Source organism: Peromyscus leucopus, chromosome 5 (genome assembly GCF_004664715.2).
Source record: "Peromyscus leucopus breed LL Stock chromosome 5, UCI_PerLeu_2.1, whole genome shotgun sequence".
Lineage (NCBI taxonomy): Eukaryota > Metazoa > Chordata > Mammalia > Rodentia > Cricetidae > Peromyscus > Peromyscus leucopus.
Genome location: NC_051067.1, coordinates 74,025,772 through 74,043,395, shown reverse-complemented (window position 1 = coordinate 74,043,395; position 17,624 = coordinate 74,025,772). Strand labels below are relative to the sequence as shown.

General features: G+C 38.7%; 1 protein-coding gene across 1 annotated transcript in view; it reads right to left on the bottom strand.

Annotated features, from left to right (window-relative positions):
* The window catches only part of Gpr158 (G protein-coupled receptor 158), a 360,681-nt gene that overhangs the window by 122,569 nt on the left and 220,488 nt on the right, over positions 1-17,624 (bottom strand). Inside the window, exon 5 of the mRNA XM_028892013.2 lies at positions 9,041-9,109. Coding sequence (XP_028747846.1) covers positions 9,041-9,109 — 69 coding nt within the window. The remainder of the gene's footprint in view (positions 1-9,040; positions 9,110-17,624) is intronic.

Genomic DNA, 17,624 nt, shown 5'->3' with positions numbered 1-17,624 from the left:
ATGGAGCTAGGCAGTGGTAGTGCATACCTTTAACCCCAGCACTTAGGAGGAAGAGGCAGGCAAATCTCTGTGAGTTTGAGGCCAGCCGGGTCTACAGAGTGAGTTCCAGGACAGCTACTGAGAGAAACCCTGTCTTGAAAAAACCAAACAAAATAAAACAGAAAGAGAGAGAGAGAGGAGAGAGAGAGAGAGAGAGAGAGAGAGAGAGAGAGAGAGAGAGAGAGAGAGAGAATGAAGGGAGGGAGGGAGGGAGGGAGGGAGGGAGGAAGGAAGGAAAGACTCTGGATGTACTTTGAAGGATTTTTAGAAAATAAAAACCACACTTCACATCCACTGAGATGGCTCTGACTTCTTAATAACAATGGAAAATGAGAAGGATTGCTGAGGGTGGAGGTGAAGTGAGCATCTCTGGTGAGGTGCAAATCACTCACTTTGAAAACAGTTTAGTAGTTTGAAAAGTTCATGAGCACTCAGTCTCATGACCTAATCACCTCTACAGAATCTTTCCACCCTAAGTTTGAACATGTTTCATTTTCAAATATCATATACAGATGTGAGGCTCACTTTGACAAAGTTTCCATCTCTGCCTTTCTGTGTTCCTCAGTGTCGTCAGTTCAGAAGCTTGCCTCATACAGCCCACCTTCTGGTAACTACCTCTCCACACAGCAGATAGATTAATCTACAAGATCCATCATGCAGGGGATGCACAGAGACTACAAATAGCATGAGACTTTGAAGTCTCATGCACGGCTGTCCTCGGTTTGCTGCTCTCCCTCTGTGTCTATGGTGCTCCCGGTTTGCACGGCTGTCCTCTGTTTGCTGTTATGGCTCCCTCAGTCCTCACCCATCGCTTCTATGGTACTCTCCGTGTAGCTTATTCAGCTCGTCTTTACTTTTTCTGTAACTGTAAGTGTTCTGATTTTATTCTCATTTCTTTCACTCTACTCTTGCTTTTCTGGAACAACTTTATCGCTGTTTTTCCTCTTTTCTTTGAGCTTCTTCATTAGAAGAAACTTTTTTTCTGTGTTGTACTTGAGGCAATGAGAATTGGTTATTAAAACCCTCTTTTTATTTTCTTGTTTTTTCTAGCTCATGATAATTACTATATTTCACAAAACCAAAAAACTGTTTATAACAGTCAAATTCATGTTTGCCCTATCAAAGATCACAATGCTACTGTTTTTCACTAAAAACTAAAGGTTTCAAATTTCAATTGGTCAAGGCTCTTTCAGTCTACTAAACCTCTCAGCTAAAAGATGATGGTTGGATAATCTCCTGCCTAGCCATGGCCCAAACTGTTAGCCAATTATCACAGGATGCACACCCTTGCATGTGTGGTAACTACCCCCATGACTGAACTTTCCATGTGTTGTACAGTGATGCGGGTACGAGCCAAGTGGATAAATGGAACCACAGTTTTAGGACACCTGTAAACATTTCTTCTGACCTTATAACCAGCCTGTGGAGGAGAATAGAATGTTCTCCCATGAGATTGCTCAAATCACCTTGAAGGAGGAGGTCTAGACTTCAGATAATGCTTTGTGCTTAGTACTTTAGCCAATCCTTTTGAATTAGTCTAAGCTTTGAGAAGTGAAGAGACTCCTAGCTCCATGCTTTCAAGCTACTTTGCCATTTGATAACTATTCCCTGCCTTTTCCCCAATTGCTTTCTCTTGTTTGCTCTGGCAAGTATTATCTATTATATAATAAACCCAAATAATATAATATAATATTATATATATTATAGGTTCTTTTGAAGAACACATCCAATGGATGGAGATATATATATCAGAACTTATTAAGTCAGCTCTAAAACAGTAACAAGAACTAAATAACACCAAGAAGCTAAGAACCAGGGTTACTCAGTCTTTGAGGATGGGTGTCTCAGCCTTTGGAGAAGACCCATGATAGCTGTCTGTCACTAGGGGTGACTATCTATAGATACTCAGTCCACAATACAGGCTGTCTCCATGATCCCAAATCTGGCACCAGAAGCCTGGAAAATTTCTTGGAGAGCCACTGGGGTCCCACATCCATAATGCAAGCTTAGGAACACTAGCATGTTCTGTGAGGGGAGCAGCAGCAGCAGCAGCAGCAGCAGCAGAGCAAACTAATTGGTGGCATTATGGAAGGCCAAGGGGTAAAGGGAGAGCATCTTCCTTCTGACATAGCCTTTACTAGCAGAAGGTGCCTCCCATACTCTGGGTGGGTCCCATGTCAATCAAAAAAGTCAGGACAATTCTCCAGGTGAGGCTCCCTACTCAAGTGATTCTAATTTGTGGCAAGTTGACATTAAAACCAACCATGAAAGATATCAAATCAAGTGGGGCAGAAGGCCTCACATGAGATGGGTTCTAGATCAGCTGAAAAATACTACAAAGGGAAGTATCTCAAGTGAGGGTGGAGATTATCAAAATACACCATATTCACATAGGAAATACTCAAAGAATAAATAAAATGAACATTAAAAAAACACTAGCCCATACATAAAATTAGATTCTCCTACCCTGTACTCATCACAGTGAAAGTGAATGTCTCAGAACTGGATTGCTACCATTCTCCCCTAAGGGGAACCACAACCACAGAGCTTTGCAGAAGAGGCTGGTCTCAGGGCTAAGGAAAGAAAATGATAAAATTATTCTAGAACATTCTGCTGAAGAGATGATGGAATCATAAAAAGGATGAATTTTTGTCTCCTTTGTTTTCCTTCCTGTTAAGTGCTGGGTTAAGTCCTCTTGCTTCCTCTGCATGTGGCTGTCACATGCTTGGGGTGGCTTTCTCGGAGTTCCAAAACAAGCCAAGTTAGGTTTGTGCTGATCACAGTAGAAATGATCTCCTAACTGGCTTCGGTTCTTTCTATGCCATTCAAACCAGCCTGACTGACATTAGGCTGAACTGCAAACTACCACTTTTAGGGTAAAACAGTTGAGAACCAGAAACTCCAGCTGATTCAACTAAATGGTTCCTACAGAGTAAAGGAAGCCCCAAGTGAGTGGCTGTGTGTTATTGATACAGGCAAGACAAGGGCAAGGGCCGAGTGGCCTCAGGCTCAGAGATATGCCAAAAACTTCCTCCTCAGGGACCAAGTATGAAAGAACAGTGTGAGCAGAAAATGTCCACCAGAACTTTCTCCTCCAAGATATGTATGGCCTAAAGACAGCTCCCCTACAGAGAGCGCTCTTACAGATATTAGCTAAAGCTTTCTCCCTGATCCAGCTGTAGACTATAAGCCCTGCCTTCTTGCTCAGTAGTATGCTATAACCCCAGCTCTATGTTCAACTCTCTGTAATAAATACTAAGTTTCTGGGGTGCTGCAGTGTCTCCAGCAGACAGCCCAGTGCACCCAAACCCCGCTTCTGCACATGTTGCTTCCTGCGCATGTCTGTGTTGGTCCTTTCCTCATTCCCTCCCCACCCGAGTCACATCTGTCCCTGGAGTTGTGCAAGATGTGGCAATGGTCCACTCATACTTATAAGGAATTTTACATGGGTCTCAAACCAAACCTCTAACTATCAAAACTCAGTGTCCCCTTTCATCCTTTATATTTTCCATTTCCACCAGATGAAGCAGGGAGGGTTTACTGACTGGGCAATGAGGATACTTAGGTCTCCCTGGCTTTCTGCAGATGTTGTTTCAGCATCTTGCTATCACCATAGCATAGGGTATGGCAGCTGAGAGATGAGTTCTTGTCTTGGCTTTGTCATTAAGTACCTGGGAAAAGGTGTAGACTTAGAAACATCTCTCAGTTTCTCCTCTTTCCTTTGCAAAATAAAGAGTTGAGGCAGATGCTACATTGCATTAAATCTCTCTTCAACCTCAAGCATTTTACTATTCTTTTATATTGGACTGGGGAGCTTAAAATATGCATCATATTGACTCATGTATTGGTGTCCTTTATTGACAGGCACACCACAAACCAGTTAAGGAACCCAAAGGCTAAGACAGCACAATCAACTGAAACGGATGCATTTGTCAAAGCAAAACAAACTTTTACACTTACAGTGTCAATAATAAGTTTTATAAATTGAAAATGCTGTTTGGTGCAATTTAACAAGAAACATACACTTTAAGTTTTTTTTTCTTCTCTGAAAATCTGTTTCATTTCTTTTATAGCTATACCAAAAGTATGTAGGTGATCATGGGTGATAAATCATTTGCTCATAATGTATGGGCCTCAAACCATGAGACTCTTTTGAGAATCTGTAAGAAAAGGCTTCAAAAGCTGCAGCTTGTGCTACCAATTATAACAATGCTAACTTTAGTCAGATTTCGGTTTGTCCTCGTCTGCACAATGATGATAATGTCTAATTTGGACTTTCCAATGTAAGCATTGTTATGAAATCGTCTGTAGTCCAAGATTGCTTAGAAATGGCAAAAATAACCTTAATTCTTGCAAATCTGGATGACAATATGCAGCATAAAGAGAATATAAAGTTCACCGAATAGCACAGGAAAGCAGAGAACAGCCCAGTCTCCTTCTATGGAAGAACCCAGCCCTAGAAACAATTTATTTTATTCAAGCGCACTTTAAAAAGCTGTAATTCCCAGCAAATTTCATGAGCAGTTCTTCTCCACAGAAGGAGCTCAGAAAGTAGGGAAGATATTTCAAAGCTGGAAAGATTTTGGTCACATTTATACCAATTAGACCTTTTGACTATACAGGCTGAATATCCCCAATCCAAACTTGGTTTCTGGATTCAGAGCCTTGTAGGATTTTTATTTTCAGATTAGGAATGCCCAATTGCTATAGTCTATGATTATATTTCAAAATGCTCTACTATCAGAAGTACTTCTAGTCCCCTTTCAGATAATGAACTTTCTATTTGTATTTGGTTTATCTGATTATTTTAACATTGAATTCAGAACAAGCAAAACTCTATCTGAAAGTTATAAACTTCTTATCTATGAATTCTAAGCAACCAAGGTCATCCTGCACCATCGACTAGATCATTCTTTTCAAGATCGGTTCATATGTGTACGTCCAGGCATGCATCTACTACCATGAAGGACTTCATATCAGTCACCAAAACAGCATTTCCTGATCTATTGTGTAAAGTAAAATGATTCTCCTTTCTAGACTCTATCAATAATGCATTTTAATCTCCATTGTCTCCAGAATCGTACGCTATACTTCTTAGTTTAATCCATCTTAAGTAATGTGACCACTTCTGTCTTCAGAATATGAACACCATCATACTTAGCTTCAGTTATCAACTTGACACACCTGGAAAGAGCCAACCTTGGTTGAAAATTGCCCCCTCAGAGTGGCATGAGGGCATGTCTATGGGGGCATTTTCTTGATTGCTAATTGATAGAAGAGGGCCTAGCTTCCTAGTCCTAGGCAGGTGGGTCTGAGCTGTAGAAGAAAGGTAACAACACAGACCGGAAGAAGCAAGCCTTGGAAGCATCGTTCCTCCATGGTCTCTGCCTCAGTTCCTGCTTCCAGGTCGCTGCCTGGAGTTCCTGCCTTGGCTTCCCTTGATGACAGACTGTAACCTCTAAACCAAAAAATTTCTTTCCCAACATGGTTTTGGTCAATGTTTTATCACAGTAACAGAGAGAAAACTAGAGCAGACACTAACTCAAGGATTGAGAAACAGGACATAACCTTGGATATCAAGGAGTTACAAAATGAACTACGTTAATACACGGCGAAAGAGGCCGCGAAGGATGAAACCAGCAGGGGGAGCCACACTGGTGACTCTGGTGGGGAGTTTGCTTGGTTAGTTTCCCTTCTTATGGAAGATTATGGAGAAGTGCTGCCTTTACATTTTTTAACTATCAAGTGTCTCTCCTTTTTCCTGTATCTAAGATCACCATGGGTATAAGGCCATCAAATGATTTTCAGAATGCGTTCTATTCAATTAAAGGATCCCAAATTATTGTGTTCAATATTTAACAACCAGACATTGTTATTTCAAATGTTCTACTTTTCTATAACAGCTCTTCGCTGTTACAGGCTTTACAATTCTTCTGTAGATTGTAGGTGATGCTCAGAAATATGATCACTTAAATAAGCATGCATCTCACAGTAAAAATGGGCCAAACTTTTGCTCATAACATAGAATGACATTTCAAGGATTTTTTTCCCCTAGCTGTAGACACTAAAAACAAATAATAAATAATAAAAGGGCCATGATTTTTACTACTGGCAAGTACAGCTTTTGTAAGCCATTGCAACAGGACAGAGGCCGGGAGCAGAGGGGAGGCATTGCATTTATTTGAGAACAGAAAGAGGATCATCTAGCTGAGGACCCAGAAAGTGAGGAGGAAATAGTGTATGGTGAGACAGAAGAGGCAAGTAAACAACACATCGTAAGCCAGGACAAGGGTTTTAACCTTTCCTCTATGAAGACCGATGCAACACCAGTACAACAACAGATTAGAGCTGATATTTTTAAAGGCCTATTAATAACTGGGTAGCTAATGGGTTTAAACACAGCAGAGGTTGATGAAAAAAAAAACCAAACAGATAATGCAAAATATATTCACATTATTAAGATAATTCTTCAGATTAGTCAGGTCATTTTAAATCTTTCATTGCCTTATTAGGTAATTCAAATACCTGCAGTAGCTCTATGGAAAAATTAAATATTAGGGTGCATGGCATACCACCTACAGAGGCAGAATACTAGGAATGAGAAATATCCAGCCTATAAACTCTATGTTGTTTCTTTATTAATTACAATACATGCTACTATGTGCATTAGAAATGTTAATGTAAATGATTTCTATGGGGAAATAAAATCTGATTTTCTCAGTTCCTTTAAGATACTATGACAAAATACCTGAGACTGGATGATTTATAAAGAAAATATGGTAGATGTGCTAGCTAGTTTTGTGTTAACTTAACACAAGCTAGAGTCATCTGGGAAGTAGGAACCTCAATTGAGAAAATGCCCTCACTGACTGACTTGTAGACAAGTCTGTTGGGCATTTTCTTGATTACTGATTTTTGTGACAGTGGCTAGCTCATTATGGGTTCTGCTACCCCTGGACAGATGGTCCTAGACAATATAAGGAAGCAAACTGAAAAGTCATTGAGAACAAGCCAGCAAGCAGCAGTTCTCCTTGGCTTTTACATTGGTTCCTGCCTCTAGGTTCCTGCCTTTAGTTCCTGCGCTGATTTCCTTCCACAATGGACTGTGGTGTAGAAGTATAAATGGATTAAAGGCTTTCTTCCCCAAGTTGCTTTTCTGATCTTTTTTTTTTTTTAAATCACAGCAATAGAAACCCCAGCAGTAGAAGACAGGAAGACAAAAGGAATAGAATTTCTTCCATCTAGCTCTTCCATCCATGTATGAGAGCATAGCCCTTCCAGAAAGTTCTAACTCCCAACACAGTTGCAGGAGGGTTGCTTCTCATGCATGATTCTGGGGGACATATTCATTCACAGCACTGATTATATCTGAATACATTTGGATTTTGAAGAAAATAGAAAATGTAATTCAAGACCTAAATAGATCAAGAACACTTGTTCTAAATTGACTGAGAGGAGAGGAACAGAAAAGTAATGGAGAGGAGATAACCCATATTATACTTGGCTTTCTAATTTATAGTAAGGATTTTGCTTTTACTGGGGAACATTTTACAGGTTTTGAGAAGAGTAACCCGGCCAGTCTAACTTTAATGTTAAAAGGGGCTAATGTTCTGAAAATAGGTTGTAAGGGGCAGAAGCTAAGAGAGGCCTCTGACAGACTGTCATAGTAATCCAGAAATGATAGATCTTGGTTAAGATCAGGGTGGTGGCAGGGAGCATGGTGGAGCCTGGTTGCATTCCAGCTGTATTTTCAAAGGCTGGCTGTGTAATGGGAGAACAGAAGAGGTGTCAAGAGTCACTGCAGTGTTTTGACCCTAGTAACTAGAAGGATCCAGTAGCCTTGAGTAGAGATTGAGGAGAATGAATTTTAGGGAGCATCATATCTGCAGCTATGGAGTTTTCTTGTGACCCCAACAGAGGTGGAAGTAGGCAACTGAATATGAGTTTGGAGTTCAGGAGAAAGGTCATGTCTGGAGATACAAATGGTGCAGCCATCAGCATATACACAGCACTATTTCAAATGGTGTTGCTAGATTAGGTAGTCAGTGATAGAATCCACTAAGAAAAATTCTGAGGATGGAATCCTGAGGCAATTGGTTATTGAGGTGAGAGAGAGAGAAAGAATAGAGAAATTTGAGTGGGAACAGCAAAAGAAACAAGAAGGAAAGAATATTATGTGGGGGCAAGCCTCCCTTTTCCCCTGACGCCATCTCACTTCAGATCTTGGAAACTTAATTGATACTGTATTCCCTAGATTTGAATGTGATGTGAGCCTTTCCTAAGTGCCCCCATGGCATGCTGCTGCCACTACTCTGAGTCTTTGTCATACTGTATCACAGGGGTCTGTACTGACTCATTTCTTCCTGTAAATCATAAGCCTGTTTAGAGAAAAAAAATCAAGAATATTCCCAGAAATGACCTCCATGCTTATCACATGGTAACTTCAGAATGCCAATGGTTGAACTGAATTAGTAATTGTGTTTATTGTTACAAACTCTATACCACAATGGTAACATGAGTTTGCTACTTACATAATAATTATGTAAGAGCATTTCACATACACATACGTTTATTTCACTAAATTTATTTTTCTTTATATTTTTTTCATAGGGAAATTTCTAGCATTACCTTGTTGTTTGTGGTTCTGATTTATATAAGGGAGAAGGAAGAATGAAAGTAATATTTTCATATATATTAAATATATATACTAAATATGACCTTCATGTGCTACCTTACTTAAATTGTGTAAACAGTATGACCCTTTTCACAAAACTAGGAAGAAAAACACAACTAACTTACAAGAAAAAACCCACAATATTTAGAATTTATATATATATATATATACATATATATATATATATATATAGAGAGAGAGAGAGAGAGAGAGAGAGAAATCAGATTTATACATCCATCAACTCTATGGTAATATACAGTGTAAATACAATATGGAAAATCAAAATGAAACAGGTGACTGCTTTTAAAATAGCAGGACGTCACTTACCGGAAAGTATAGGAGCAGAGACCCAAAGAGTATTGTTTCCAACAGGATGAGGCCAGATGCCCTGATGCTCTAAAAGACAAATCAAGAATGTCATTGTTAACTTAATTTCCAGGCAGGGAGGATTTATGCTACTGTAAAAATGCTTCATTCCTGAGAACAGCATTCTTCTGGGGGAAGTTAAGTAAATAAATTAAATCTAGCTAGTGTTCAGGTGGGCAAAGAGCTGACCCATGAGAGAAGCCTGATGATGAAGTGATAACAGGCCGAAAAATGTCATCAGTGACTTCTGAGAAGCCAAGATCGTTACCCTGAAGATTCCTACAATCTGAAAAACTGTAACTAACAGAGATCTTTTTTCTGTTTCTGAGACATAAGCCACCAGTGCCCTAAAGCATTCATGGACACCTGCTGGATCACTGTGGAGGGTTGAGACAAAGTCTTGGTGTGTGAAGTGTAGAAGGGCCTGGAATCTCAACGATGTAATATAATCCCCTTAACACAGCTTCATTGTGTAAACAGTATGAATCACACTAGATATAAAAGGTTCCTCACCTTAAATGTTATTTATCCTACAGAATTGTTTTCAAATAGACCTCCTAGTATTTAGTTTCTAACCATGAATGTATCTAACAATCTTACGACTTTTTTTTATAATCTGCAGAATAGAAAATTCCTAAAACAAAACAGTGTTGAGGCAAAAAAAAAAAAAAAGAACAATCTAGCTTTTAACAATAAATTTGGCTTCAATGAGCTAAAGTTTCAAGATAGGGTATGTATATTAATTACCAAATCAAACAAAAAATTAGTCACTCTAGAATCCCTACATTTTGATTAAATGCAATCTAAAATGTGCATACAAATTGCCAACATATAGTTGTCTGACTTAACAGGAAAGTTAGTTATGTGAAGTAAGAAAATTAATTCTGCAACAACCAAATGATACCAGGAATCGAAACTATGACAGTGCATTATATTTTTTTTGAAAATAATATGATAACTGGATAGTCAGAAAAAGAAAATTTTAATTCCTCTTTCAAAACCTTGCAGGGTATTAAACACACAGAACTGTCTTATGTAATCCTCCAAAGGACCTCATAGCTGTGAGTTTGAGAATAGTATACCATGTCAATCATTTGGGTAGCTTCTTTTCCCCCATTTCTTTTTCTGTGGTGCTGAGGATGGAGCCCCTGGCCTGCACATGCCAGGCAAGTAATTGTACCTCCACAGTATGTCTTCTGCCTCTAGATTCGTTTTGATATTGATAATTGTTTTACCTAGTAGATGTGTTAGTGTGGTGAAAAGACAATTTCTATCAGCAGCATTTGAGTTTAGGCTGGTAGAATTTCTAAAATGGCAAATTACATTTGACAAAGCAACATCTACTTATGGATTTTTTTTAATAGCTGTGTTCTAATTTCTGTAATATGACACTAAGACTCAGACTCCAAACCATTATGCAAAACTTCTTATAAAATCATCTATGCAATGTTGACTGATAAAGGAACAGAGAAGGGAGCTAGACAGTACAGCAGGAAAGTTTTTGCAGTTAATTCTGTCCCACTGTGAAGTCTGAAATAACTACCTAAGCAGGCAGTGAAGGAAGCTACTTCAGTGGCCTTACCCAATAAAAACGAGTATTTGAATACCTTGTGGTAGTTTGAGTATAACTGGCCCCATAAACTGATAGGGAGTGGCACCCTTAGGAGATGTGGTTTGTTGGAGTAGGTATGGCCTTGTTGGAGGAAATGTGTCACTGAGGATGGGTTTTGAGAGTTCATATGCTCAAGATACCACCCAGTGTCACAGTGTATTTCCTGTTGCCTTCTGATCAAGATGTAGCGAGCACCATGTCTACCTGCATGCTGCCACGCTTCCTGCCATGATGATAATGTACTGAACCTCTGAACTGTAAGCCACCACCTCAAAATCTTTATAAGAGTTGCCATGGTCATGGTGTCTCTTCACAAAATAGAAACTCTAAGACATACCTTATTAAACCCACTATGTTATTAAACATGAAGTAGTTAAAATGACTAGCACTGGACTTGGCACATAATTGTATATCTAGTTTTTCAGCCCTAAGCAGTACCCAGCTGACAAATTTGAAAACTCTAGGTATATATTGATAGCAACAAAAAGTGGTTCATGTTTGGGACTGAAAAACTACAAAAGATACCAAAGAGATGGCTCAGTGGTTAAGAACACATACTCTTCTTACAGTGGACCTGAGTTTGGTTCCCAGTGACTACGCCAAGCAGCTCACAACCATCTGTAAGTCTAGGTCTAGGGAACCTGTCACCCTCTTTCTTCTGGACTCTGGGAGCATCTGCACACATTTGCACAGACATACACATAATTTTAAAACAATACTTAAACTATAATAAGAAATAAAAATCCAAAATTACCCCAGAGGGGCAAAGAGCCCAGAGATAAGGACCCAGAAGTCCTCTGTGTGTGATGATCATGTGGTATGGTGGCATCTTCCCTTCTTCAGTGTCTTCTGATTGTTTTAGGAGCAGTAGACTATATGTCTGTGTTTCAGCCATTATTACAATACAACAATAGCAGTCGTGTATGTTTACGTGTACTCTCACAGCTACCTTGACATTAGAGATGTATGTACATCTTGCTTAGCCTCCATCCTGGCTGAGAAAGGAAGCCTAGAATTCTAGCTTCTAAACGAGAACACCATCCCCACTGCTGTGGTAGTACTAGAAATTTTAACTTGGACAAAAATCTTTGGCTTATAATTGGTACCAAAGATTCATATACAATTACTATGGATGATCCATAAACAAAGGTAACAGATGTGAAGCAAGAAGAGGTGCTCAGTGATGGGAGAGAGGGAACTAAGAAATGAAGACAGATAAAGGAGATAATGAGCAGATTCACAGAGGCCGAGATGAAAATTCACCTCCTAAACAGTTTTGCTTGAGATAGAAATAGTAAAAATAGAACTAATTTTAATTGGAGTTGTGAAATGAGAAATTCAGGGGAGGGGAGTACTTCCTTGAAATATAGCCAACAATATATGGCATGATGCTGTTTATATAAAACACCTAGCAACCATACATGTATATCTATATAAACAAAGGTCCAGGCTGTGCTTAGCCCAGGCCAGCTGTGAATGCAGCCCATCACATTGTAGATAAAAATACCACATCAAAATGTCAGAGGCTGGGGCACCCTTGATCCAGAAGATTCATCCTAACCTGATAGCAATGGTTTTTTCTAAAGAAGAGAGTGTATTTGGGTATAAGAGAACTAATATAGAAATATCATTTTCATTGAAGGAGATTTAATCAGATATTGCTGAATTATAAGCTTTTTAGTAATTAACTAAAGAAAATCTAAAACCTATTAACTCAGCCATTATAAAATTATATGATTTTGAGTTATAATATGCAAAAAAACTAAACAAAACCTTTCTTCTAACTAATAAATATGATTGCAAAGCCGTGACTAGAGAGGGGATATTTATCTTCTTCCATTCTCGCCATGTATTCCTTCCCCACAGACGTGACAAATTTCTTGACCAAATCAAACCTGTAGCTCAAATACAAGGCTAATAACATTCTACTAATTTGTATTAAATTGTGTCAAAGCCAGCTTCTAACTCCCATCACCCTAGTTTGCAAAAGGCGGAAGTGCATGACTCAATGCACAACTGTAGCCTCTAGAGGCAGATTTGCCCCATGCAACAGCCCCACGGAAGCCTCAGCCGCTAGAATAATAAGAGAACAAGAATGCTGAAGGCTAAGTTTTTGAAAACAATTAAAATGCCTTGTTATTATTTCCCTGACTCTGTGACTAGCTCTACTTCATGTTTATATTTTAAACAGTTTTAGCCTCTAGGGAAATAACACACATCTTGCTAACACAATGCAGCTATTTTTGATCATTGCCAATGTCTTCAACCTTGCAGTATTTAAACTTTCCTTACATTATAAAAGAAATCTCTGAAAAGGAGAAGGAAACATTTTAAAGAGCTCAATTTTAGAATCTATGTGCAAACTCTGAGATAGCAATAGGATTTTATTTTCAAAAGGATGAATCAGCACAGGATTTGGTGAGAAATCAAGAGTTCACAAATCTCTCATTTACAGAGTGACTTAGTGGCACTGGCAGAAGAGATTCATGGGGTTGACCTTTTCTTTTAACTCTTCTGTTTCCATAGAGAAATTCACAGATTGTGATATATTGTGTCCCCCAATGTATTGTGCACCCTAATAAAGCTTATCTGAGGATCAGAGGAAAAAGCCAGCCACTATAGTAAACAGAAGTCAGGCAATGGTAGCACATACCTTTAACTCTAGCATTTGGGAAGCAGAGATCCACCCAAATCTCTATGAGTTCAGGGCCACACTGGGAACAGAGCCAGGCATGATGGCATATACCTTGAATTCCAACACTAGTTAACCATAAAGGTCTGGAGGTCTGTACAGACAGACAGGAAGTGACAGAGCTGGGCAGGGAGAGGAAGTGATATAGCTGGGCGGAGAGAGGAAATAAGATTGCAGGGACAGAAAGGCATATAGGCATGGGTACACAGGAAGTAGGTCTCTTTGGAGACTGAGGTGTTGGTGAGATACGTTTGGCTGTGGCTTTTCCTATTTCTCTGTTCTCTCAGTTTTAACCCCAATATCTGTTTAGTAATTTGTCTTACAGAGGACAGGCTTCCTTTCAGTGACTCTTGACAAGCATTTGACACAATGACACAACATAGGTTGGAAACAAGAAGTGAAAAGCCATACTAAAGACATGTTCAGTACTGGCAATTTGGAGGAAGTAATACTAAAGACATGTTCAGTACTGGCAATTTGGAGGAAGTGATACTAAAGACATGTTTAGTACTGGCAATTTGGAGGAAGTGATTGTTTAACGATATTAGGAATTATATAAATGGATGAGGATAGAGTGTCCTGTTGGAAAGACTTCATGAAGTTCAATTACAGTAAAGATATCTGTAATGAAATACTGAAAACTCAACCAATGGAGTTATTTGTAAAGGAACAGTTGTTCCAAATGGGGTCTGTTACAATCAAGTTTCTCTTTTCAGAAAAAAAAAATTAAGCGATAAAAAGGGTAAAAACAGAATGAGGGCCAGGACAGATACTCCCAAAGTAAAACATGAATAGCACAGAGAATTTTAGTGTTGTGGACAGCGGTGATGTCTAGCTGATTTGCAATGGCAATATTCATTTTTTATTAACCATGCAACACTGGGCCAGATGTTTAACTTCGAATTTTTGTCTGTTTTTCATATGACATGAACTTCTGGTTAAACTTAAACTAACTTCTAAAAAGATTAGTCTATCTGAAATAAAGTACACAGTGATATACACATGGTCTAATAAATTTTAAAACAGCATGTAAATTATTTTTACACCGATGTGAAACTAGAAATAATGGGTCCCTCATTATTAATCATGATTTACTGCAAATTGCTGGGCAGAAACTTTTTACAGGCATTATTATTTTTGCAGAATTAAATAATTAGATGTTTGACAATTCACTTTCCTTTGTTGCAAGTCAAGTTAATACCTCGAAGCATCCACTATACACATCTGATGCTTCAGAGATACAGAAGAACTCATATGGCAGGAGAGCAAGCATTCTGACTAATCTTCAACTCACTCCACCTTTACGCTGCTGTTAAAGCAACTCATCTCTGATATAACCCTGGTTGGCCTTCTGATGGATGTCCCTCTTTGCTAAGATACTGCCTGAATGTATTCCTCAGCCAAGGACTGTGTCTTATCTGTACTCATTGGCCTAAGCCTTTAGCTACTTCTCTGTGATCTCTCTGTTATCTTCAATTGCCCCACTCTTTTTTTAAAACTACAAAACAATGTAACGCAAGCTTCATATAATGGAGATACATTCTCTGAGTGCCCAGAAAGCATACAGAAGTGAATGATAAAGACTGAACTATCACATGAGGATATCTTTCTTCAGATAGCTTCTTGTACATCTTAAGAAAGATGACACAAAATTCCCATAATGCATTGTGTGTTCAATTTTATGTTTCATTAAAAGCCACTGAGATTAATGGTTAAATTTTTTAAAATAAAAAGTGGATCATTGAAACAGCAAATTCTTCTTTTTGAAAAATAGTCTAAGTGGAAAGAACAGAATTAAAATATGAAAGATTATTAAATCCTAAAATATTGATATTAAGAGAGTGACTGCTTTTCAAAAATACTATTCTTTGCTCTATTGAAATGAACTATGAAATCATTCATGTCTTAATTAGGGTTTTTTTTATTGCTATGAAAAGACATCATGACCACAGCAACTCTTATAAAGAAAACATTTAATTGAGGTGATGGCTTACAGTTTCAGAACTTCAGTCCATTATCATCATCACAGGAAGCATAGCAGTGTGCAGGCGGACATGGTGCTGGCTATATCTTGACCAGAAGGCAGCAGGAAGTCAACGGACTCACTGGGCATGGCTTGAGCGTATATGAGACCTCAAAGCCTGTCTCCACAGTAACACACTTTCTCCAACAAGACCACACCTATTCCAAACATGCCACACCTCCTAATAGTGTGCCTTTGGGAGCCATTTGCTTTCAAACCACCACAGTTCAGTTTGCTATCCATCTTCTAAAAACATAAATGTATTTTATATTAGAAAATTCAAGAGATTTCACAAATCATTACTCATTTTCACTTGATCACTAAGTAGTTAGAGATCTAAGTAATAATTAAACATTGATTTCTATTTAATCTAGTCTGGGACAGTACCACTCTGAACAAGCCTATCTCATCTAATTTCTCTTTAATCTCACAAGTGTTTTGTTTTTAATTAGATTTGCACAAAACTACAATCTTCAAGGCACTGTTTTCAAATGCTAATGTCCACACATCACCAGCTGTTGGCCGGACAGCCGACATCCTCAGCAGGAAATACATTTGAGACTTGGGGTCAAACTTCTCAGAACTGATAAGTTTGTCTCACATGGTTTCTTCCATAGCTCATGAAATGGGGCAGTGACTAGAACAGTCAAATGAAGATCTACTTCTTATTTTCTTGACATTGGGAGGTATGCTTCTTATTTTATACATGTAGCACACTTGTTTACTCTGACAAGAACTTTGCAAATAAAATCATAGAAATAAGATGAGCATTTCAATGCGAAAACCAAGAAATGATCTAATGAGATGTAATAGATGCTCTTGGCCTGCAAGAAGAACAGAGCACTTTGAGAAAGCTACAAACAGTAATTGTAATTCTGCAGCTGATTGGTAAGCTGCAAAAGTGTGTGGTGAAGGGCATGGGGAGCCCAAAGTACTTCAGATGCAAAAATGATGAAGACAGGAATTCAAAACTCAGTCTCTAAAACAGTTTTCAGATTTCTAGATGGTGTGGAACAAGCTTGCCTGATACTTCTGAGCACTAAGAACCAAGTGAGTATTATAAAATTTGTTTGTCAAGGTTTAATACAAATGTGTATTATATGCTGAACATATTCTCCCCAGCCCCCAACCTCCCTTTTCTCAACCCCCCACATTAGACCACTTTTTCCCTCTAGATGGGTTTGAACATAAAACCTTGAAGATGTTTGCCAATAGATAAAATGGAAAGTAGGATGGAATAATAATTAGCTAAATGACTAATTAATTTGGTTTGTTGCTGCGGTCCACAGAAATATATCAGAAGAACTCAGCTGGTTATAGCAAAGTCACTACCTGGAGGAATCAAGGATTTCCTCCAGAGGAAGGCAAATTCCAAGGAGCTTTTGGTGTTACTTGGCTTGTTATATATCAGCTGTCTTCTGTTATGAAAATCATGTGTGCCTTCATAGCTTTCCCAATCTAAATGTGGACTGATCACTCTCTGGACATACACATTCTAAGTATTTGGAGAACAGCCTCAAGAAAGGCTTTCTCTGGAATCAGATATCTCCCTTGGCCACTTTCAAGGACTAGCAGTAATAACAGTCCACATGCAAGTCTCCTGATTTAAGATAAATTCCACAAGGAGACACCGCCTAGGTCAGGTGGATGTTCAGTAATAGCTTTAAACAATTTAGCTTGGACCCTCCTTTCTTACATCCTTACTAACTTTATACACCTTTAACTCCTTACCTAACCACTTCTAGGAATATTTAGATAACTTTCTGTGCTGACAGCTATGCATAGCCAGAACCCCAGTTCAAACCTCCCTGTAATTATCATCATTGGCAGTATCTGGCCAGGTCCATCCCTAGATGGAGGGAAGTACCTTATCAGAGATACCTCTGTACTCTCTAAGAACAGACTTAAGCATCCAGGTTACCTGTTTGAGAAGGCCTGGCGGATGTGCCAATTAAGCTTTACTTCCTCCTTTCCCAAACCTTACCCCCAGTTCCAGATCTCTCTTTAACTATTACCAGAGGCATCTAGCTGTACACAGGTTGCCTAGCGACTGAGCACGTTTTCCCCCACCCTACAGAAAAATGTCAGATAGCTTGGACAGATAGGAGCCACAGGAAAAAAGAAGACAGTTTTATTTTCTCCCATTGACCTAGCAACTTATAGATTCTTAATATTTTCTACTAATCACGTTTAAGACTACAGTTGAGCACATAAGATT